This window comes from Hylobates moloch, unplaced genomic scaffold (assembly GCF_009828535.3).
Source record: "Hylobates moloch isolate HMO894 unplaced genomic scaffold, HMol_V3 SCAFFOLD_8, whole genome shotgun sequence".
Lineage (NCBI taxonomy): Eukaryota > Metazoa > Chordata > Mammalia > Primates > Hylobatidae > Hylobates > Hylobates moloch.
In genome coordinates this window covers 8,603,151-8,628,069 of record NW_026652283.1, presented here as the reverse complement: position 1 = coordinate 8,628,069, position 24,919 = coordinate 8,603,151, and the positions used below count along the sequence as shown (strand labels likewise).

Below are 24,919 nucleotides of genomic sequence, written 5' to 3'. Positions count from 1 at the left end.
TGTTGACTTTGTCCCTTACTAATTCTCAGGGACTAACCAGGAAGACAGAAACTCCTAATGGCTGAGAAATTCAGAAGTAAGTCTGGGCAGATTCTTCAGCTCATTTCTGTTTTACAGATTCCAGAATTACCATCTTCCTGGGTGGTCATTGCTGTGGAGGTAAAGGGGGCAACTCTGCATTTCACAAAGAGCAAATCAATACATATAACTACAGCAAAGAACCTAGTCTTTGTCCAGACAGACAAACCCATATACAAACCAGGACAAACAGGTATGAGGAATCAAATGAGCAAGGGGAACTTTGGGAGAGGGGAGGAACTTCTTTATTACTTTATTCTGCAATCCTGGGAATTCAGGCATGCCGTTACTACCCCAGGCTCCGCTGGGAGATTTCACAGGAAAATACCTCTGTTTCAGTGAAATTCCGTGTTGTCTCTATGGATGTCAATTTCCACCCTTTGGATGAAATGGTGAGTCTCATAATGATGGGTGATAGTTGAGGGAAAATGTAAGGCCTATTCTTTTGGGAAACTTGAGACCAATTAAAGAGGTATTTTAAGCCCACCACAGGAAGATCTCATAAGGGCATCTCTGCTAGAAGAATAAGGGAGGTCGGAATCAAGGCACTTCGTAAACTGCATTCTTAAAATAAATTCAGTATGCAGTTGAAGCTGTCTTCTTAAAGATTCCAGTTACTTCATTGAATAAATGTGTGAATTTGATTTCCCTCCTAAATAAATATCATCTGTGAAATAATAAACTTATTATTCAGACCTTTTTATCTAAATAGGTTTCCTCAATTGTATGTTATTTAACAATAGGAAAGTCATGACTTCTTGAAAGATGTATGTCCCAAACTAAACATACAAAGTGCTATGAACCAAATGGGGTGTTTCCTCATTTGGAATATAGAGACTTACTTTCTCTGGCCCATATACTCTGTCAGTGCTGGTGTCATGGTTTTCTCCTTCGATATTCTACCATGTGCTTATACTATCTTTTTTTCTTTTCAGTTTCCGGTGGTTTATATTGAGGTAAGTGGTATGTTGTACATTACAACTGGAATGAGAACTCTGTACAAGTTACATTAAATTGCCTCTCTCCCTTCCCTCACCATTTCACCAAAGCTAAACAAATACTGTTTTTCTGTCCACCTTAAATTCTAAGTGAATAAGATGTAAATGCAGGAATATTTCTTGAGATGATGCAATTTAGTGACTCGTCCAATATTTCTGACCAAAATAAATATACATAATACCAAAAAGAGACATCAGTATGAAATGTTATCTGTAATATCTCATAGCTAGTAAACTTACTGCCCTTATCTCAGGCTGGAATTCCTATAGAACTTTGCTAATACCTTTGGGCCAGTTTACCAACCATCTGTGATACAGCTGCCTATGTCATTCTTACCTGCAAAGCTGCCCTTCTACTCAAAGGTATATATTTCAATTGTTTCTATGAACTCATAATATTTTTACCTATAGGACCCCAGGAAGAACCGAATTTTCCAAAGGCAAAGTCTCAAATTGCAAGGGGGACTCAACCAACTCTCTTTCCCGCTATCAGTGGAGCCCATTCTGGGTTCCTGCAAGATCATGCTGCAGAAAGAGTCAGGGAAGAAAATACAGCACTCATTTGAGGTGAATGAATATGGTAAGAATGTTCTATGTGTAAGGCATTTATAACATCAGAGTATTTAAGATTAGATAATTTTTACATATAGGTAAAAATCAAAGGTCTAGCATGCAATAGTTGAAAATTAGCAAGTTTTAAATTTACCCATATATTTGCTAAGTGCTTTTTATGTACTACCTCATTTAATTCTCGCAATGTCCCTCTGGGGGGCAGATACTATTATTATTCCCATTTTGCAAATGAGCATATCAGTACTGGAAAAGTTAGTAACATAAAAAAATCACAGAGTCATTAAGGGGTAGGAAAGATTTGAATTGATACTCAAACATAAATTGTTAACCAATACATTGTGTCAGCTACATACACTATATATCTGTTTGTTTTTTATATTTTATAACTGAAAGTATTTCCGGGGATTATTTTATGGTTGTCTATAACCTACACCTATACTACTTTAATCAACTACGATTCCTAAACCATTTAATTTAGTAATCAACTAAACTATAGTTCAACTAAGTGTGGTAGTCAACTAAACTTTAACACAATTGATTTACTTGGTACTCAACCATAGTTGATTACTAAGTCAGACATTGAAGCCATCTTATTAGTTATCGGTTATGTGGATTTTGTAATGTAAATTAAATGTTTTATGCCATGGCTGAGAAGTCCTATCACAAAACATGGTTCCCAAAACTCATCAGAACTGCCATCAAAATCACAGAATAGTATTATATTGTAGGGATAACACCTTACAAAACTGTGAGAGAAGCTAGAAAAGTAAGAGGCCATCAGGAGGAGTTGACAGATGAGAGAAAATTACTAGCCAGTTCTGAAGCATGATTAGGGGTGTATAAATGTGAGCTTGCAAAGGTCTGGGAAGCCAGGGACCCTCAGCTGCCCAAGTGCACCAACCATGCAGAGGAGCTGACAGAAGAATCTATGGAAGATTATTACCTCTGCACTCTGCATAGCTACTACTTTAGTAGGCTTATAGCCAAGTGTCAGATGGTGGGCCTGAGACCTCTGTTAGTCAGCAGGGCTGGCATTTGGGAAGAAGAGCTGGGCCTAGGGAGGGAAAGAGTAAGAATACATTGAAACCTATCGGTCCCTCTTTACCACATCTAACTGTGATGATCTTCAGAGACTAATCATGCTGCCTTCCCTCTATCTGGGAAATCTTGCACAAATTCAGAGAAAGAGAGTCTAGGAAATCTAATATCAACTTAACCAAGTGAACGTAGTACAAACTACTCATGGTAATGAATGGCTTCTCCGTCTCAGTATTGTCCCTGGCCTGCCTGTTGTAGCTGAAGTCATTTCATGTGATCACATGTTAAAGGTTCTGTCATAGCATCTACTGCTAATACTTGTAAGATCTCCGGCCCACTCTCACCTTTTTTTTTCTTTTTTATCAAAACAGTTTTGCCTAAATTTGAGGTCCAAGTAAAAATGCCCAAGGTTATTGGTTTTCTAGATGAAGAATTTGTGGTAACTGCCTGTGCCTTGTGAGTTGCGTTTTTTTCATCTCATTTCTATTTCCGTACTCTATCTGAGGGGAGGTATTGTAAATAACAGTTACCAAAGTTGAAAGTGTTTTAATTAGGAGAGGAATAACTCTCTTTGTAGCTTGCCTAAGCTTACAGTAGGGAGCAGGGACAGTAGCAGATGACACATCTGCTAATCATAAAACCATTTACTGGACATTTGAAATGGGCCAGACAATCTTCTAAGTGCCTTGTGCTTACTAATATTTTTATTCTGTAAGTAATCCTATAAAAAGGAGAAGCTTGGGGAACTGACCCTACACCTTATCTGCCCCATCATTTGGGCTAAAGCAATAGGTTTCAAACATCAGTGTTCATCAGAATCTATGGGGTGGGGAGTGTGCTTACTTAAAATGCAGATTCTCTGGCCCATGTCCAAAGATTCCAATCATACATCTGAGGAAAGTCTCAGAAATCTGCATGTCAACACGTATCCCAGATCATTTCAATGTTGGTGGTCCACAAAACACGTTTTGACAGACAACAAATTAGTTATGGCTTTGTGTCATATCCTTCTATCAGATTAGGCAGAATCAAACTGAGTCATTATGATATAACATTTTTGTTTTATAGCTACTACTTTTCCATCTAACTTCTCATTTATTTTCTTAAAGTACTTATAAATCAAGGAGAACTCAGAAATACGCTCTCTACATAGTCTTGATCTGTTGCCCTAAAACAATATAGGAGGTGTTGTCAAAGCTGGAATCATGACCTAGATAATCTGACAGCAGAGAAAGAAGGAAATAGGACCATCTTATAGTAAAAGCGCAACTAAGAGGGAAGAAAGATCTGAGGAAAACTAAATTGGTAATTTTCCATTTGGAGCTGTTTCAAAAAGATTCTTCCAGTACTTTTTCTTAGAGTTATGGACCATTAAGACACAGTCTTTCAGAATAAGTGTTTATAAAATGGAAATAATATGGAAGGTAATACAACAGCTTAAGGTGGATGTATGAATGGATCAAATCAGTTGAAGAAACATCAGTATTAATTGTATTAAGTAGCTTTTTGCATGGCCACCTCATTGTTATAGGTACACATATGGAGAGCCTGTCCCTGGTCTGGTGACACTTAGTGTATGCAGAAGATATTCACTATGCCGTTCCAACTGCCACAACACACATTCACGAAGTATCTGTGAAGAATTCAGTCAACAGGTATGCGGAAACCACTCTCCTCAGGACACTAATACCAAGGTTTTCTCTTCTCATGGATTACAATAGTGAATACAGTACAACAGAGAATAGTGTTTAAAATACCCATCAAGCAAAATGGTGGAGTGGGGGAAAAATTGTAAGATGGTCTGGCAGTGTTAGGGGCTCACTTGAGGGTTGGGCTTATGGGTGTCTAGTGGTATTTATTTGGTTAGTTTGGTAATTTCCTCCCAACAGCAATCCAAATGCCAGATATAAGGGCATAAAAGGATGTGGAAGGATCCAAAGTTGGCTTTTATCAAACAGAAAACAGAAAAATGTGTGTGGCAGGTGTTAAGAATTTGGCTAGTGGGAGAATCAAATGGCATGCCGTGGAAAGTAAACTGCGCTGGAGGAATGTTAAGCCAGTATAAGGCTGAAGAAAGGAAGACTTCGAAGGACCAGGGATTAGAGGCCCAAAACACGTCAAGGGAGAAGTGGAATAGGAATAATTAAGGGGAACAGCTGAAAGTAGAATATGATGTATTAAAAAATAAAAGGCAAAAATTACTGACTCCAGAGGCAGAGTATGTAAAAGTCCAGGGTGTGGCAGTATGAGCAGACACTGTAAGGGTGATGCAGGGCAGGCAAGCCCCCAAATGGGGGTTTAGCCCAAGAGGGTTCTTTTCTTCACCCAGGGAAGAATTCAAGGGCAAGTCAGAGGTGTTAGAGACAGCAACGTTTATTGAAGCAGCAGTGTACAGCAGCAGCAGAGGTACTGTTCCTTGCAGAGCAGGGCTACCCCATAAGCAGTGTGCCCACAGTAGCAGCTCAAAGGGAGTACTGCAGTCATATTTACACCCACTTTTAGTTACATGGAAATTAAGAGGCAGATTATGAAGACACTTCCAGGAAAAAGGTGGTAACTTCTGGGTTGTCAGGCCATTGCCATGGAAAGAGGCATTAACCTCGGGTGTTGCCATGGCAATGGTAAACTGACATGGCACATTGGTAGGCGTGTCTTATGGAAAGCAGCCTCCCCTGCATCCCTGTTTTAGTGAGTTCTCAATTTGGTCCAGTGTCTGAGACCTGTTTCAAAGTTGAGTTCCACCTCTTACCTCAAGGGTACGGAAAAGAAAGTTATGAAAGCTTCAGAGAGCAAATGAATGAGAGGCCAGAGTAGTAAATATAATAATGAACACAAAGGCAGACATTGATAAGCAGGATACCATAAGAGGACTCTAGCTGCCCAAATCTGTAATGTATCAAGGAGACTAGTATTAACTTCTATTTTTAAGTGAGTCATGACATCTGTATAAAAATAAATTAAATGATTAAATTTTATTATGCAATAAAGATTTTCATATAAATAAATTTAAAATGAAAACAAATCTTTATTAAAACGTGTACCCCAACATTTAGTTTGAAAACTTGGTTATGGCGAGGATTAATCTATTTAATAAATGTATATATTCCGATTAATATCCTAGATATTGAGAATATACAGTTAAGAACATAACAATCCTGGCTGGGTGCAGTGGCTTACACCTGTAATCCCAGCACTTTGAGAGGCTGAGGTGAGAAAATCGCTTGAGCCCAGGAGTTTGAGACCAACCTGTGCAATACAGTGAGACCCCCACCTCTATAAAAAATAAAAAATCAGCCTGGTGTGGTGGCACATACCTGTTGTCCCAACCACTTGGGAGGCTGAGGTAGGAGGAACACTTGAGCCCAGGAGGTTGAGGCTGCAGTGAGTCATGATCATGGCCACTGCACTCTAGCCTGGGTGACAGAGTGAGACTCTGACTCAAAAAAAGAAAAAAAAAAAAAACATAGCAATCCTTAGTCAATATTTAGGAATGAAAGCCTTCTCAGAATATGTTATGTCTGAGTTAAGTTTTGAGGAGCCTAACTGTTGGCTAAGGTAAGAATGGGAGAAAGAAAATTATCATTTGAGGAACAACATACGCAAAGAGATATAATTATGAAATATCATGGCATGTTTGGAAACTCCAGAAAGTTTAATATGGCAAAAATGGAATCAGTTTTCAGAAGAGAGGGGAGAAGCCAAAGGTTGATAATGGACAAATCAATGATGAATGAAGAAACTTTATGTCATTCTTGGGCTTGGGAAAAGATAAGCACCAAAAGGATGGTCAGAACATTTGTTACATTTATTTTTATTTTTATTTTTATTTTTTTTTGAGACGGAGTCTCACTCTGTCACCCACACTGGAGTGCAGTGGCGCAATCTCGGCTCACTGCAAGCTCCACCTCTCGGGTTCACGCCATTCTCCTGCCTCAGCCTCTCCGAGTAGCTGGGACTACAGGCGCCCGCCACCACGCCCGGCTAATTTTTTGTATTTTTAGTAGAGACGGGGTTTCACCATGGTCTCGATCTCCTAATCTCGTGATCCGCCTGCCTCGGCCTCCCAAAGTGCTGGGATTACAAGCGTGAGCCACCGCGCCCGGCCTGTTACATTTATTTTTATGGCCAATAAAAAAATTCTCATAAATTGACAGCTGACTTTTTAAGTAGCAAATTGGAAGACCTGAGACTTCTCTTTCTTTTTCTTCAGGCAGACACTGAAGGATGTTTCACACAACTCGTAAAAACTAAAATATTTCAGCTGAGACAAAAAGAGTATGACATGACAATACATGTCGAAGCGAAGGTCAAAGAGGAAGGAACCGGTTTGTATTATTTTTAAATGTTTATTAATGTGATACATATTTATCAAACTTGCATTCCATGTAAAACACTTTATAGTTTCTGGAGATTATGAAAATAACACGGTCCCTGCCCTCAAGGAATTAGGCATCTAAAAATAGAAATTAAATGTGTGTGTGCACATAGCTATAGTAAAATTTCTGCAAGAAATACAAAAACGAGGGCCAACTGAGTATGAAGGGAGGTAATTAATTCTAGTATACCTTCCAGAGCCCAAAGAAAACCTTATAGCTAAAATAGCATTTCAACTGATTTATATAGGGTAGGTAATACTTTGAAAGATTAGTGATGGAAAGAGAAAACGTGATAAGCATCAAAAACTATGTTTGATCTCAGAAGAATCTGAAAATGGAGGCTGGTGCTAAGGTGTGGAGAAAAGTAAATCATACACTAAAGAGTTTAAATTTATTCTGAAAAGCTTGGATATCTTTCAATATATTTGAGAAGAATCATCTAAATAAATTGATATTCTTAAAAGGTACGTCTAGCAGACCTGAAGAGGATAGGCTAGATGAAAAAAATGTGCTACAATGTGGTACGTCAGACGATTAGTCAAAGGTAACCCCAAAGATTCCAAATTTGGGGCCTGGGAAATGGAAATACCATTAACCAAGATAATGAGCCAATAACATCACAATGTTGTGATGAGATGTGTTAAAGATAATTAACTATAGTTTGGAATATCAAAACGAAAGTGGATGTATTTAGCTGATAATTTTAAAAGAGAGCCAGAGTTAAATTAGGACCAGAAATGTAAATCTAAATCCATTCTCGTTGTGTCTATGTCCTCCTAAGAGCGAGTGCGGCCGGGCGCAGTGGCTCACGCCTGTAATCCCAGCACTTTGGGAGGCCGAGGCGGACGGATCACGAGGTCAGGAAATCAAGACCATCCTGGCAAAACACGGTGAAACCCTGACTCCACTAAAAATACAAAAAAATTAGCCGGGCGTGGTGGCGGGCGCTTGTAGTCCCAGCCACTCGGAGAGGCTGAGGCAGGAGAATGGCTTGAACCTGGGAGGCGGAGCCTGCAGTGAGCCGAGATAGCGCCACTGCACTCCAGCCTGGGCGACAGAGTGAGACTCCGTCCCCCCCAAAAAAAAAGACTGTAAATGCTCTGAAAGTGAGCTCATTTAGCACTGCTAAATTTAGGATAGAGACAGGACAAAGAGGCGTCCAAGGACAGAAACAACTGCATTTAGGAGATAGTAACAAATAAATCAGCATAATTAAATAAGAAGTCAGAGAGCTGGGGCAAAAACAAAGAGGATAATTTTTTAGAAGCCCCTGGAAGGGAGAGTTTCAGTGGTACTTAGTGTGGAGTACTACCGAGAGTTCATGTACAATGAAGTCTGAGATGAGAATTCGATATGGAGGGCAAGTCGGGAATCTTTTAAGACTTTGATAGCGCTGTGTTTTTGATAAGAACAAGATACAGGGTACACATCATTGAATGGAAAAGCACCAGGTGTTCACTATCCTTTGGATAGCTCATGCAGGGAAACGACAGGTCTTTCTGGAAATAAAGTTTGTATTAGAAATTCAAGCATATTTCCTGCACACATTAACTCGCACATGGATACATATGTAACAAACCTGCACATTGTGCACATGTACCCTAAAACCTAAAGTATAATAAAAATATATATATATATATATCTGTGAATGTTTACATATCTTTGGAAAATGCATATATTGGGGAAATATTTTTACATGTTTAATTTTAATTATGTTAAAATTATTTTATATCTATATTTTTATAATTATTTTATATAAAGTTTTAAAATATTTATATATAATATAGAATTCTTTATATTCATCAGTTTTGCATTTTCAGCACTGTTAAGATAATTCACTTTTATTGTGTGTGCATGACTATGTGTATGTGTGTGTATTATCTTTACTTCTACCTGCAACAGAATATTTCATAGTTCGCATTTATCACATTATGGTTATTCTTTATTTTAATAGTGTATTGCCTCCAACTCTGCACATACTGATCTATGTCTCTTTGTGAACCTGTGTAAAGCTTGGACAGCTGTGTCATAGGATATGAGCATACTGATTGTGACTAAGTACCACCATGTTGCTCTCCAGAATGCCCACAATGTTCTACACCCTCACCCCAAAGAATTATGGACTTTCTACTTTTGCCAACAAATATCACCTTTACAATTAGCTTGCTGTGTCTGTCTTAAGGGGGCTTTCAGGAGACTAAGTCTAATTAATGCAAATGGATATGTATATTCTCAGAGATCCCTGAGAAGAAGTTGTGATGAAGACAGCTGTAAGGTGTGTAGATAGATATAGAGGGGATACGAACATTGTTAATGAGGCTGATACCAATTGAATAGGCTAAATAGATGGTGAGTTAATAATATGAAAATAAACTAGTTGTATTCTGTTTTTTTAATTAAAAAATTTTATGGTGTACATTTAATGTAAAGAACACAATGTTATGGAATGAGTACTGATCTCTTACTCTCTTTCAAAATCATATTCTAAAAAAAAAAAAAAAAAGGAAATTCAAGCATATTTTGGGCCAATGTGATTGTGAAGAATCCAACCATGTACAGAAAGTTGTGGGAGGAGAGCAGGGATGTGAGAGAGGGGAAAACAAAGATGGAGCAAGATCATAGAGGAGATGAGAAAATAAAGAACATAGGTGGAAAACCAGAGGAATGAGGGACAATGGATACCAATAATGTTTCATGTGAAGGTGAAGCTAATGTCAAGTTGCTGGTCAAATAGCTTGTATGTGTGGGAAACTGGCAAGAATAAAGAAAAGAGAATGTGGATGGTATTTTGTTATGATGCAGTGAGGCTGGGGAGGAAGTAGGAGGTGAGTTTTGAATACATAGAATGGTTCAACTTCATTTATTTTTCAGGATTGGAATTAACTGGGCATGGATCATGTGAAATCACAAATACCTTAAGGATACTGAGATTTACTAAAGTAGATTCACATTACAGAAGTGGACTCCCCTGGTATGGACAGGTAAAAAAAATCTTTTTGACATAATCACAATTTGGGGCATGAGGTTTTTAAGAAAATGAAGTTTTACATCACAAAATCAAAATTTATTTTAAAAAATAATATTTCAAATAGGAAAAAAATACAGTGGATTATAATTTAAAAAGCAAATGTAATCACAAAATCCAGAAAAACAAAGCATGTTTTATTAACTTCCTAACACACCTCTGTAATACATTTGTGTAGTTCAGCTGCATACTCTTTGATTGTCTCTTTATAAACAATGATTTTGTAACATAATTTTTATAGGAAGAATTCAAACATATTCTTTCATATAGATGATTGAATTTTTTATTACTGGTAGTTTTTAAAGTTGTTTTCCATTTCAAAGTTTCATATAGATATCAATATTGATAAATTTTAGAGCCAGTAATTTAGTAAACTATCCATTTTCTTTCATATAAGAGATGCAAGATTTCTTGGTATTTTAAATTATCTTTTGTAGTAACTAATCTTTGAATTAACAGTTCATGGGCAAATGCTTCAAGCTATATTTTGAATTTTGTATCTGATATTTTATACTTGAATTTTATATTTTCTTCATTTATCCTAGTATTTCATATTAAATTATCAAGAAATTAATAAATATATAGATATAGTTTCATATGGCCGTTTCAGGTGGAGAGAAGATCATGAGAAAAACTGATGACTTGAAGGGTGAGTATGACATGGTCAGAAATGTAAGACAAAAGGGAGAATGTCTAAGGCTCTAGGTATGAAACAGTTTTTCAAGAGCAAAGAACTAAAAAGCAGCCAGTGTGATGACAGCTAAGGTTAAAGACATGACCGAATTGACTGAATAATTGCAGGCAAGCAAGAACAGTTATTAAGGTCTTTCAAGATATGGTAAGAATTTTGGATTGAGAAGTGACTAATGGTTTTAAGAAAGAGAGTAACATGATCAGGTTAGCTCAGGCTGTATAGAATGGTTTAGACAAGAATGAAGCAGCAAGGAGATGCAGAAGATTAAATAGAAGGCTACTGGAAACCAGATGGGAAAAAATTTGGTTTTAACTAGAATGGTAGCAGCAGATCTGGAGAGAAGCAGATAGAATCAATAAATATTTGATGGGAGATGGGGAGAGGAGATAGCACTTGACAATGAGTTTGAGATAAGCAGTGAAAGAGAGAAAATGACTCATTAAAAAAACCCAACTCCTCTGTATTCCTGCATCAGTTATCTGATAGATGGAAGAACCATATACTGAAAGAGAGAACAAGGCCGGGCGCGGTGGCTCACGCTTGTAATCCCAGCACTTTGGGAGGCCGAGGCGGGCGGATCACGAGGTCAGGAGATCGAGACCACGGTGAAACCCCATCTCTACTAAAAATACAAAAAATTAGCCGGGCGTGGTGGCGGGCGCCTGTAGTCCCAGCTACTCGGAGAGGCTGAGGCAGGAGAATGGCGTGAACCTCGGAGGCGGAGCTTGCAGTGAGCCGAGATTGCGCCACTGCACTCCAGCCTGGGTGACAGAGCGAGACTTCATGTCCAAAAAAATATATATATATATTATGAATGAAAAAAAACACAACTAGGAGATATTAAAAATAGGGTTAGCCTTTCAACAGGAAAGTGAACAAAATAACAAGCTGGTAGGTTAAATTGTTCCAATAATAAACAGTCCCTGAGCATATGACCTATTCCACTTGAGAAATAAGGCAACTATAAGAAATTGATGATAAAAACAATACATTTTAAAGGAAGAATTCGATTCTCATTTCTTTTCTTTTAAATCCACTTCCTAACCCACGATTAATATAATTTCAAGAAATTATGCAAAAATTTTATGCTTTTCTTGAAAACCACTGACACTCACTCAATGGTTTTAAGTGTGGACAAAAGAGAGTTTCCATTCAATGTTGTCTTTAAAAATGTCTCTTGCAATGAAGCAATTTCAGAACAGCCCTATATTTTATTGGCTTCATGGTTCACTTGTTTATTTAAGAAATATTTATTGCATCTTGACTATAAGATGGACATTGTTTTGAGACCAGGATTATTAATGATGGACAATCCAGATTTGGTCTTTTACCAATTTTGATTTATAATTTTGTGAGGTACAAAAACAAGCAAACAACAAAAACATATAAACATATAATAATTCCAGATTTTTATAAATACTATGAAAAGAACAAACAGAGTATTGATATGAAGCATAAAGGCGCTGAGAAATTTTTGAAATAGTTGAGCAATTTTGAAATTTTTACATTGGAGAATAGTGGAGAGGCCAGAGCAAGCTTACAAAAAATGGAAGCAGCATGCCAAAGGTTTTGAGTCAGAATGAATTTGGAGTGTACTGAAAAGGAAAAGGTCATCACCTAATATGTAGCAGTGAGAGGGGAGGATGATAGAGGCTGCAGGTAGGATGGAAAACTGGGAAGATCATGGCAAGCTCTGTTTACTTGGTGTGGAGTTTGGAGTTGATAGTAAATGCAATGGTAAATCAATGAGGAAATTTACACTGGAGAGTGGACAATTGAGATGAACCTATTAAAAAGATTATATTTCTGCTAAGAGTGTGGGAGCAAGAATGAAAGCACAAGAACAGTTACGAAGTTATTACAGTGGCACAGATGACAAGTGACAGAAGCCACATTAGAAGGTCTGCAGGTGTGTTTAATGGCCTGAACACTGTATAGTAAGGCTACCTGAACCCTGAGTACATGGCCTTACACTAGGCTCTGGGCAAAACCAAACTGGAATTGAATTATTTCTCAGTTGTCCCTGCACCTAGATTTTTCTTAAGCTAAATTTGGTCCTAATATAGTAGACTAAAAAGAAAACTTGGTACAGCCTTAGTCATATGAAATGGAAAAAGGAAATGAATCAAGTATTTATGGGGATTATTTTAGGTGAGGGGGCTGTGAGTGGCTTTTATTCTTTCATTATGTGTCTCTGATGTCCACATTTTCTACTTTCTTTTAAAAGTAGGCATTTTTTTTCTGGGAAATAGAGACGGTTTTATTTTTACTCAACCAAATGAATTTTGAGATTTTGATCAATTCATTTCATCTCTCTCTATATTACTTTCTTTTGCACTACAAAAGAACTAGGATCCATGACCTTCGATATCACTCCATGATTCTCTGTGTTGCTTTTCATAATGTAAGCATGCACATGTTAAATAAACACCATAATCTTTTAAATCGCCTGTAGGACACTATCACATTTTAAAATTTGTTAAAAAGAAAGAGATTTTCTTTGTTCTCTCAATGTTGCAGGTCTATAACTTGCTACCAGTAAAGAGTCCATTTACCTTTAGAGTTGGAGGTCCTGCGGATGAATATGATGAAGAGTACAACAACGCGAAAGACACAACTCACAGCGGAATAACTTCCACACTAAAGCAAGTCCTGGAGGGGGATGACATTTACAGTATCTTCACGGTAATTTTTTTTCCCTGGAAACATAACAAAAACTGATTTCTACGTCTCTGTTTAGATGGAGAAACAATGGACTTCTAAGCTCTAGGATCTTTTCTCCCCTCCCTCTAACAAAATGATAACTAACAGAAAAATATTGAAATCTCAGAGACAGAGAACTTTATGGACACACAGGTGTTCACACATGAATTTCTCTACCACCTTAAACAGCAATTGGTTTACTTTTAGGCCTCAAACCCTAACCAAATGGATCCCAAAGCTGCTTGCCACCATCGTATTCCCCTCTCAGTGACTCTTGGGGATTCCAATATGTGAGAAAACCAAAACAAAATATTTTCCATAATGTGTCTGACACTCTTGGAAAGGTGAGCACCTTGTTGGGGGCCATCATCTCAGTCATTTGCACAATAAACACTTGTTGAATGAGGCCAGGCGTGGTGGCTCAAGCCTGTAATCCTAGCACTTTGGGAGGCTGAGGTGGGTGGATCATGAGATCAGGAGATCGAGACCATTCTGGCTAACACGGTGAAACCCCGTCTCTACTAAAAATACAAAAAAAAAATTAGCCGGACGTGGTGGCGGGCGCCTGTAGTCCCAGCTACTCAGGAGGCTGAGGCAGGAGAATGGCGTGAACTCGGGAGGCGGAGCTTGCAGTGAGCCGAGATCGCGCCACTGCACTCCAGCCTGGGCGACAGATCTAGACTACACCTAAAAAAAAAAAGCAAATCTGTGCATGAATGTTTGAGTGAAGGGTTGATTTATTCATTTTAATCTGTCTGGCACACCCCCAAGGGGATGTTTGATTATTATTTAATGCAAAGTAGAAGTATTGTTAAAGACCTTTCTTAGGAATTTTTAAAACATAAAGGAGTCACTTAAACAGCAATAGTATGAGAAATATCTTTATGCATTTTACTTAATAGTCTCAGACATCTGGTAAAATTTAGGAATGGGAATTAATGTGATAACAAACAATATTCAAGGTACTAAAGGCAAGGGTTCTATGTGGATTCAAGTTATTGTTGAGCAAAGTTTTGCCTAAGAAAATCTGTGCCAAGATTTCATGTATACTTAATCAGACAAGATGAAACTTGTCTTTTCCAGTAAATGATCTCTGATTACTCAAAGTCTGTTAATATATTAACAAAAGACTTTCATCATCAGTACACTTGAATAACACTTGGCGCAAAAATACTCTCCACATCACAGAGCAGCTGAATGAAAACTTAAATTGCTTCTTTGTAGCAGGCATAAAAAAGTAAAATATTGAAAATAAAAGAGAATGTCTTTGTCAAATTGTATAAAGAGTACTTTTCTATAAAATATTTTATAATTCATACTGAGGCTCATAGGTAGGTATTATTAACTGTGGTAACTTTCTTTCTTTCTCTTTCTTTCTTTCTTTCCTTCTTTCTCTTTCTTTCTTTCTTTTTCTTTTCTTCCTTTCCTTTCTTTCCTTTCTTTTCTTTTTTTGACATAGTTTTGCCCTTGTTGCCCATGCTGGAGTGCAACGGCACAATCTCAGCTCACTGCAACCTCCACCTCCTGGGTTCAAGCAATTCTCCTGCCTCAGCACCCCGAATAACTGGATTACAGGCACACATCACCACCCCCGGCTAGTTTTACATTTTCAGTAGAGACGAGGTTTCACAATGTTGGCCAGGCTGGTTTTGAACTCCTGACCTCAGGCAATCTGCCCACCTTGGTCTCCCAAAGTGCTAGGATTACAGGTGTGAGCCACTGCACCTGGCCAACTATGATAACTGTCTATTTTGACAAATTTTTTTGTAAAAACATAATTTTAAAAGGATAAAACCATGATTCTTAGGCAAATATAAAAACGACACACATGTCAAAGAAATAACCAGTAGGATGTTATTACCAATTCAAAGAGCATATAAAAAAACTAAGATATTTACGTACAATTAAACAAACAAACAAAAAATCTGTTAGGATAAGAATGACATGTTATGTATAAAACTGGTTAACATTACAATATGGTAAAAATCTTAGGTTTCTGTTCCATTGGACAGAAATTATTTATATCGGTACTTGATAAAAGTCAAAAAGTAACTTTAGTAAGTTTGGAATCTTCATGATAAATAATGAGATGAACTAAGGATATTCCCCTAGATAATACTTAAGTGACCCTTACCCCAAAATAGTATTGAAAGAATGTACTACCATCATTTTACCTTATTTTCGAGTTTCTGATACTTTTTTTCAGTGTCTCCCCTCACCAAAGATTGTTCTTTTTTAACTTGTGTTTTAGGTTCAAGGGTACATGTGCAGGTTTGTTATATAGGTAAATTGTGTGTCATGGGGGCTTGGTGTATAATTATTTTATCACCCACGTAAAAAGCATAGTACCCAATAGGTAATTTTTCAGTCCTCACTCTTCCATTCTCCACTTGCAAGTAGGCCCTGGTGTCTGCTGTTTCCTTCCTTATGTCCACGTGTACTCAATGTTTAGCTCCCGCTTATAAGTGAGAACATACAGTATTTGGTTTTCTGTTCCTGTGTTAGTTTGCTTAGGATGATGGTCTCCGGCTCCATCAATTTTGCTGCAAAAGACATGATCTCATTCTTTCTTATGGCTGTGTAGTATTCCATAGTGTATATGTAGCATGTTTTCTTTATCCAGTCTACCATTGGTGGGCATTTAGATTGATTCCATGGCTTAGCTATTGTGAATAGTGCTGCAATGAACTGCACGTATGTGCCTTTATGATAGAATGATTTATATTTCTTTGGGTATATACCCAATAATGGGATTTCTGGGTCAGATGGTAATTCCATTTTAAGATCTTTGAGAAATCACCAAATTGCTCTCCCACAATAGTGAACTAAATTACATTCCCACCAGCAGTGTATAAGCATTCCTTTTTCTCTACAACATTGCCACCATCTAATAGCCATTCTGACTGGTGTGAGATGGTATCTCAATGTGGTTTTGATTTGCATTTCTCTAACGATTAGTGATGTTGAATATTTTTTCATAAGCTTATTGGCCACATGAATGTTTTCTTTTGAGAAGTGTCTGTTCCTGTCCTTGCCCACATTTTTATGATGTTCTTTGTTTCTTGCTTGTTAATTTCTTAAGCAAGTTCCTTATAGATGCTGGATATTATTAGACCTTTGTCAGATGCATATTGTGCAAATATTTTCTTCTATTTTGTAGGTTGACTGTTTCCTCTGTTGATGTTTCTTTTGCTATGCAGATGCTCCTTAGTCTAATTAGGTCCCACTTGTCAACTTTTGATTTTGTTGCAATTGCTTTTAACACCTCCATCATGAAATCTTTACAAGGGCCTATGTCCAGAAAGGTATTTTCTAGGTTATCTTCCAGGATTTTATAGTTTTAGGTTTTACATTTAGGTCTTTAATCCATCTTGAGTTGATTTTTGCATATGGTGTAAGGAAGAGGTCCAGGTTCAACCTTCTGTGCATGGCTAGCCAGTCATTCCAGCACCATTTATTGAATAGAGTTCTTTCCCCCTTGCTTGCTTTTGTCAACTTTGTCAAAGATTAGATGGTTGTAGGTATGTGGCATTGTTTCTGGGCTCTCCATTTTGTTCCATTGGTCTGTAAGTCTGTTTTTGTACCAGGACCATGCTGTTTTGGTTACTGTAGCCCTGTAGTATGGTTTCAAATTGGGGAATATGATGTCTCCTGCTATGTTCGTTTTGCTTAGGATTGCCTTGGGTATCAGTTGTTTATCAGATCAAGGAGCTTTTCGGCAGAGATGATGAGGTTTTCTAGATATAGAATCATATTATTCACAAACAGGGAGAGTTTAACTTCCTCTCTTCCTATTTGGATGCCTTTTATTTCCTTCTCTTGCCTGATTGTGCTGGCTAAGAATTCCAGTACTGTGTTGAATAGGAGTGGTAAGAGAAGGCATCTTTGTCTCATCCTAGTTTTCAAGAGGAATGCTTCCAGCTTTTGCCCATTCAGTATGATGTTGGCTGTGTGTTTTTTATACATGGTTTTTATTATTTTGAAGTATGTTCCTTCAATGCCTAGATTTTGTGGGTTTTTAACATGAAAGAATTTTGATTTTTATTGAAAGCCTTTTCTGCACCTATTGAGGTAATCATGTGGTTTTTTAGTTCGGCATTCTGTTTATGTGGTGAATAACATTTATTGATTTATGCATGTTGAACCAAGAATAAAGCCCACTTGATAATGGTGGATTAGCTTTTTTTTGGCATGGGTTTATTTATTTTTATTTTTTATTTCCATAGGATTTTGGTGAACAGGTGGTATTCGGTTACATGAGTAAGTTATTTAGTGGTGATTTGTGAGATTTTAGTGCACCCATCACGCAAATGTTAAGGGTAGAGGGTATCCAAGGTTCTTGATGTCTTGAACAAAGAATTGGACAAAACTCACTAACAAAGCAAGGAAGGAATGAAGGGTTTTATTGAAAATGAAAGTACATTCCACGGTGTAAGAGCAGGACTGAGCTTAGGGACTCAAAGGCTCCATTACAGAACTTTTGGGAGTTTAAATACCCTCTACTTGGTGTACGCCCTATGTAAATGAAGAAGTTGAAGTAAAGTTACAAAGTCATTTACCTGGCCTACGCCTTATAGAGAGGATATTTCCTGTTATAGCTGAAGTGTGTATCAGCCTTATGTTCCCTGCCTCCAGACCCTATTTTCCAGCCTCACAACCAGAATATACCGAACCCAGTTTGTAGTCTTTTATCCCTCACCCATTTCCCACCCTTTCCTCACAAGTCCCCAAGTCCACTGTATCATTTTTATGCCTTTGCATCCTCATAGCTTAGCTCTTACTTATGAGTGAAAACATATAATGTTTGGTTTTCCATTCCTGAGTTACTTCACTTAGAATAATAGTCTCCGGTCCCATCCAGGTTGCTGTGAATGCCATTAATACATTCCTTTTTATGGCTAAGTAGCATTCTATCATATATATACCACAGTTTCTTTATCCACTCATTGATTGATGGGCATTTGGGCTGGTTCCATATTTTTGCAATTGCGAATTGTGTTGTTATCAAAATATCATCATCATTCTTCACAGAACTAGAAAAAAATCCTAAAATTCATATGGAACATAAAAGGATCCCACATAGCCAAAGAAAGACTAAACAAAAACAAACAAGCAAACAAAAAACAACTGTGGAGGCATCACATTACTTGATTTCAAACTACTATGAGGCCATAGTCACCAAAACAGCATGGTACTGATATAAAAATAGGCACATAGACTAATGGAACAGAATAGGGAGCCCAGAAATAAACCCAAATATTTACAGCCAACTGATCTTTGATAAAGCAAACAAAAACATAAAATGGAGAAAGTACATTTTATTTAACAAATAGTGCTGGGATAATTGGCAAGCCATATGTACGAGAATGAAACTGGATCCCCATCTCTCACCTTATGCAAAAATCAACTCAAGGTGGATCAAGGACTTAAATCTAAGTCCTGAAACCATAAAAATTCTAGAAGATAGCATCAGAAAAACCCTTCTAGACTTTGGCTTAGGCAAGGATTTCATGACCAAGAACTCAAAAGCAAATGCAATAAAAACAAAGATAAATAGGTGGGACTTAATTAAACTAAAGAACTTTTACATGGCAAAAAGGAACAGTCAGCAGAGTAAACAGACAACCCACAGAGTGGGAGAAAATCTTCACAATCTATACATCTGACAATGAATTAGCTTTTTGATGTGCTGCTGGATTCGGTTTGCTAATATTTTGTTGAGGATTTTTGCATCCATGTACATTGAGTATATTGGCCTAAAGTTTTCTTTTTTTGTTCTGTCTCTGTCAGGTTTTGGTATCAAGATAATGCTAGCCTCACAGAATGATTTAGGGAGGAGTCCTTCCTCCTCAACTTTTGGAAGTGATTTCAATAGGAATGGTACCATTTCTTCTTTATGTATCTGGTAGAATTCGGCTGTGAATCTGGTCCTGGGCTTTTTCTGGTTGGTAGGCATTTTATTACTGATTCAATATCAGAAATCATTAAAGCTCTGTTCAGGGATTCAGTCTCTTCTTGGTTCAGTCTTGGGAGGTTGAATGTTTTCAGGAATTTATCCATTTCTTATAGGTTTCCTAGTTTGTTTGCACAGAGGTGTTCTTAGTAGTATCTGAGGTTCTTTTGCATTTCTGTGGAGTTGGTGGTAAATTCTCATTTTCATTTCTGATTGTGCTTATTTGGATCTTCTCTCTTTTCTTCTTTATTGGTCTATCTAGTGTTCTATCAACCTTATCTATTCTTTCAAAAATCCACTCCTCAATTCATTGATCTTTTGTTTTTTTTTTTTTTTTTTTTTTTTGCATCTTAACTTCCTTCAGTTAAATTCTGATTTTGCTTATTTCATTTCTCCTGCTAGCTTTGGGGTTGGTTTACTCTTATATCTCTTGTTCCTCTAGATATGATGCTAGGTTGTTTCTTTGAGATCTTGTAACTTTTTGATGTGCATGTTTAGCATTATAAACTTCCCTCTCAACACTGCTGTAGATGTGTCTCAGACATTCTGGTATTTTCTATCTTTGTTCTCATTTGTTTCAAAGAATTTCTTGATTTCTGCTTTAATTTCATTATTTACCCAAAAGCTATTCAGGAGCATGTTTTTACTTTCCATGTAATTGTATGGTTTTAAGGGATCTTCTTAGTATTGATTTCTATTTTTATTGCACTGTGGTCTGAGACTGTGTTTGGTATGATTTTGGTTTCTCTGAATTTGCTGAGGATTCTTTTATCCAATTTTGTGGACAGTTTCAGAGTATTTGCCATATGGCAATAAGAAGAATATATATTCTGTTGTTTTGGGGTAGGGAGTTCTGTAGATATCTATTAGGTCCATTTGGTCAAGCGTCGAGTTCAGGTCCTGAGTATCTCTGTAAGTTTTCTGCCTTAGTGATCTAATACTGTCAATGCTCTGTTGAAGTCTACTACTATTATCGTGTAGGAATCTATGTCTCTTCATAGGTCTGTAAGAGCTTGCTTTATGTATTTGGGTGCTCCTGTATTGCGTACATATATATTTAGGATACCTAGGACTTTCTGAAGTCCTCTCGTAATGGGCTTATCATGCCTGATTAAATGAGTATTTTCAAATATTAACACACAAGATATACTTTAATATAATTGTATCAATGTATCCAATTATATACAGGTTAAAAGGAAAACAGATTTTTATTAAATAATTATATGCCATGAAAAGTAAGGAGACTCAGTAAAAGTATTCTTTTTTTTCTGAAGTCTAGTGGAGTCCACGAAAATCAGATATCATTTAAAAATGTTTAATTCAACCCACAGAAGTAAAATCTTCTAAATTAAGAGCTAGATATTGTATAAAAAGAAAAAGGACTTTTTTCATATTTATTAAAAATATAATTAAAATAATGCCTACCATATTCCAAAAAAGTAATCACAATTTAATTTTTTTTCAGTTTTTTTCAGTCCTAGTAATTCTTCTTTTGCTTGATCTTGTATCAGGCATTCTTTTTTAAGGAAGTATGTTTGCTTCTGAACTAAAAAGAGTCTTGGAAATCCTGCCTCAAGCCACTGGTAAAATCTGAAAGTTGACAAAAGAATAACACCTCAGAGGATTGAATTCAAGGGTCCATTCTTTGAAATATCAAAGTTCACAGTGTCTAATAGGGTTCTTTCCAGATGCCTTCAGCAAGCATAAAGAAGCAATAATCTGCTTCATAATAAGATTAATTTATTAGTATAAGCAATAATGTAAGAATGGAGGAGGGCAAAATTTTCTATTGGAATACTAACAAAATGAATAGAAAACCTATGGAACGAGAGGAAAAAATTTCAAATCGTGTATTTGATAATGGGTTAAATGGGTTAATTTTCAAAATATATAAGGAACCCCTACAACTCAGTTGGAAAAAGTCAAATACCTGATTTTAAAACTAACTTAAAAAAAATTTTTTTTAAGATTCTATTTTTGGAAGGCAAAAGCAAGAGTTGCCACTGGTTACTCCATTAAATAGTGTTATATGCCCAAGAAGTAATACTCAGTTACACTTATGTAACCAAAATGACAAGGAAATCTTTTAAAATTAGCATTAGTAAAGGTAACATGACTGTAAAGTCAACATAAAGCAGAGAAAAATATTCTAGTGAGACATCGAATAACTGCTATCTGGACGCATTGCAACAAAAGATAAGTAATAATCTCATAACCTTTGTTAAGCACTCTAAAACCAATATGTCATTTAACAAAAAGAAAGTCAAATTATTTCTGTATAAATATAATATTTGGCAGTAAATCTTTTATAAACCTTTAAATTAATAAGCCAATTAAAATTGAGCCAAAGGTGACATTAGCACAAAAGGCAGAGTAAGGAACTCTAAAATACCTCCATGCTCACGAGTTGGAAGACTTAATCGGATTAAGATAACAAAGATAGTCCCCAAATTGATGTACAGATTCAATACAATTCCATCAAAATTACAACTGTCTTTTATACAGAAATGGACAGACTGATTCTAAGATTCATTTGGATATTATAAAGATTCATATTAGTCACAACAATGTTGAAGGGAAAAAAAGAACTAAGAGCACTTCTACGTTCTAATTTTGAAACTTAACCACAAAAGCTGTAGCAATCTCAAGACAGCATGGTACTAGCGTAAGGATAGATATATAGATCAATGGAAGAACATTGAGAGTCCATAAATAAATCCACACATTTTTGGTCAGTCTAGTTTTGAAAAGGGTGCCAAGAACATTTAATGGGGAAAGGATAATATTTTCAACATAAATGATGAAAAAACCAAATACCTATATGCAAAAGAAAGATTGGAGTTGGACCCCTAACTCACATTATATACAAAAAATTAACTCAAATCGATTACAAACCCAAATGTAAGAGCTAAAATAATAAAACTCCTAGGAGGAGACATAGGTATGAATTCTTGGGACCTTGGATTAGGCAATAATTTATTAAATATGACATCAGAAGCACAATGAACCAAAAAATGTTTTAAATTGTATTTTATTAAAACTAAAAACTTTTATGTGTCTCAGGACACTATCAAGTGTGAAGAGACAACTCACAGAACAGTAGTAAATATTTGCAAATTATATATCTGATAAAGATAAAAGATCCAAAATATGTAAAGAACTCTTACAATTCAACAATAAAAAGATAAGCAAGTGAATTAAAAGATGGGCAAAGGAATTGAACAGACATTCCTCTAAAGATGATACATAAATGGTCAGTAAGCACATGAGAATGTGCTCAAAATCATTACTCACTAGGAAAATACAAATTAAAACCATAAGGAGATACCTCTTTATATCCACTATGGCCATCATTCTAAAAATTAAATGTAGAGAAAATAACAAATGTTGCCAAAAATGTGGAGAAAATGGAATGCTCATACATTGCTGGTGGGAATTTAAAATATTTCATCCACTGTGAAAAACAGTCTGGCAGTTCTGCAAAAAGTTAAACACTGAGCTACCATATGACCCGCAGATTCACTCCTGTATATAATCCCCCAAAAATTGAAATCATATGCTCATGCAAACACTTGTATACAAATATTTATAGCAGAACTATTCACAATAGCTAATAAATGAGAATAACTCAAATGTCTATCAACTGAGGAATGGATAAACAAAATGTGGTACGTCCATACATTGGAATATTGTTCAATATCAATCATTCATGTAAAGAAATGAAGTACTGTATATATGCTACAACATGGAAGAACTTTGAAAACATCATGCTATGTGAAAGAAGCCACACAACATAGGCCACATATATTATGATTTTATTAATATGAAATGTCCAAATAGGTAAATTCATAAAAATGTAAAGTAGATTAGTGGTTGCAGAGAATGCACGAATTAGTATTTCCACTTGTTGAAAATAGGAAGTGACTACTAACATGTATGTGGTTTCTTTTGGGGGTGATGGAAATGTTCCATAATTTCACAGTGGTAATAATTACATAACACCATGAGCATACTAACAGCCACTGAATTGTACACTGTAATGTAATAAATGTTTTTAATGGGAATTTGTTTCCATGTAAAAATTGTAAAAAATAGCCAACTATGGAAAAATTTTTACTGTTTTTTTTCAGATTCAATGTTATAAATTAAGGAAATAGTTTCCTTTCCTGCAAACCTTATTGTACATTCATTCAGATTTTCTCCTTCACTGTCCCATTTCACATTCTGGAAAAATCAGATATTTTAAGACAGAACTACTCTCTTTTCCTTATTTGGAAAACATTTGTCCTATTATCTTGCATACAGAGTTATGTTTTTTGTCACTACTGTTTCTACCATGGCCTCAACTATACATATTAGTTAAAACATTTAATGAAAGAAAATAACTATTTAACATAAACAAACTAGAAAAGATCATTGACTACTTTCTTTCCTATACAATGAATCCTAAAATGGCCCTGAAATCTGATACCAGCTCTTCTATGATGCAGTCTAAGAGCAGTCTTGCCCTCACAGGGACCTACTGGGAGAAATGCTCATAAGTGCCCTGGTAGGCTGAACTTGGTCCCACTGTGGATCTTAAAACAGCACTGTAAACTGGCTCCAGGCCCTCTCATCTGTGATTTGAGAGCAGGCCTGCCCACTCAGGGACCCACTGGGACATGTGCCCATTCATGAACCCAGAGGCTGGCCTGAAGACCTGGGTCTCAGCTGTAGGCCCTGAGGCAGCCCTGTTACTTGGTTCCCTTTTCTCTCAGCTGCAATCTGGACCAGCACTGTCTGCCTAGGAACCTACCCAGTGACCCAGTAGGAGCCCTCCTAAGGACCCAGAGGAAGCCACATTCATCCACATATCTGGTAACTAGCCCACAATCTGTGGACTCTGAAGTAGACCCTCATCCCAGTGCCAGACCTACTGACCAAGGTCTAGGAGGCAGTCCAATTTACCCAGGGAACAGACAGAATCTAAGCCTACTGGAGCCCCGGGTAACAGGCCTGCCAACCACAGACCTCACTGTTGACCCAGCAAAACCATGTGACCTGGCTCTACCTCCAGTCGACCACAATTCTGGAAGCAATCCTGTCAATCCTGGGAACCCAACAGGAGGATCCTGAGGATCTCTACCTGCAAAACCAGTCCATAAAGACGGGAAAAGGTATTTGCTCCTTCAGATGCATAGAAACCAATGCAGAGTTACACAGATAATGATGAACCAGGCAAACATAATACCAGTAAAAGAAACTAATAAAGTTCCAGTAACTAATCTCCACCCCAAATGGAGATCTACAAATTTCCCCCCAAAATTCAAAATAATCATCTTAAAGATGCTGAGTGAGATGCAAGAAAACACAGATAGACAACTAAATAAAATTAGAAAAACAATGTATGAACAAAATGAGAAGTTTAATAAAGAAATAGAAACCATTAAGAAAAAAACACAAAAATTATATAAGAATAGAACTGAATATTTTAACGGAGAG

At 36.7% G+C, this 24,919-nt stretch overlaps 1 protein-coding gene across 1 annotated transcript in view; it reads left to right on the top strand.

The window, feature by feature from the left end:
• The window catches only part of LOC131383979 (alpha-1-macroglobulin-like), a 30,682-nt gene extending 19,966 nt beyond the window's left edge, over positions 1-10,716 (top strand). The window contains exons 4-12 of the mRNA XM_058442088.1: positions 30-271; positions 418-470; positions 1,014-1,034; positions 1,488-1,656; positions 3,059-3,143; positions 4,219-4,342; positions 6,898-7,012; positions 9,935-10,044; positions 10,699-10,716. Of these exons, the coding sequence (XP_058298071.1) occupies positions 58-271; positions 418-470; positions 1,014-1,034; positions 1,488-1,656; positions 3,059-3,143; positions 4,219-4,342; positions 6,898-7,012; positions 9,935-10,044; positions 10,699-10,716 (909 nt within the window). The 5' untranslated portion in view covers positions 30-57. The remainder of the gene's footprint in view (positions 1-29; positions 272-417; positions 471-1,013; positions 1,035-1,487; positions 1,657-3,058; positions 3,144-4,218; positions 4,343-6,897; positions 7,013-9,934; positions 10,045-10,698) is intronic.
• The last annotated feature ends 14,203 nt before the right edge of the window (positions 10,717-24,919 follow it).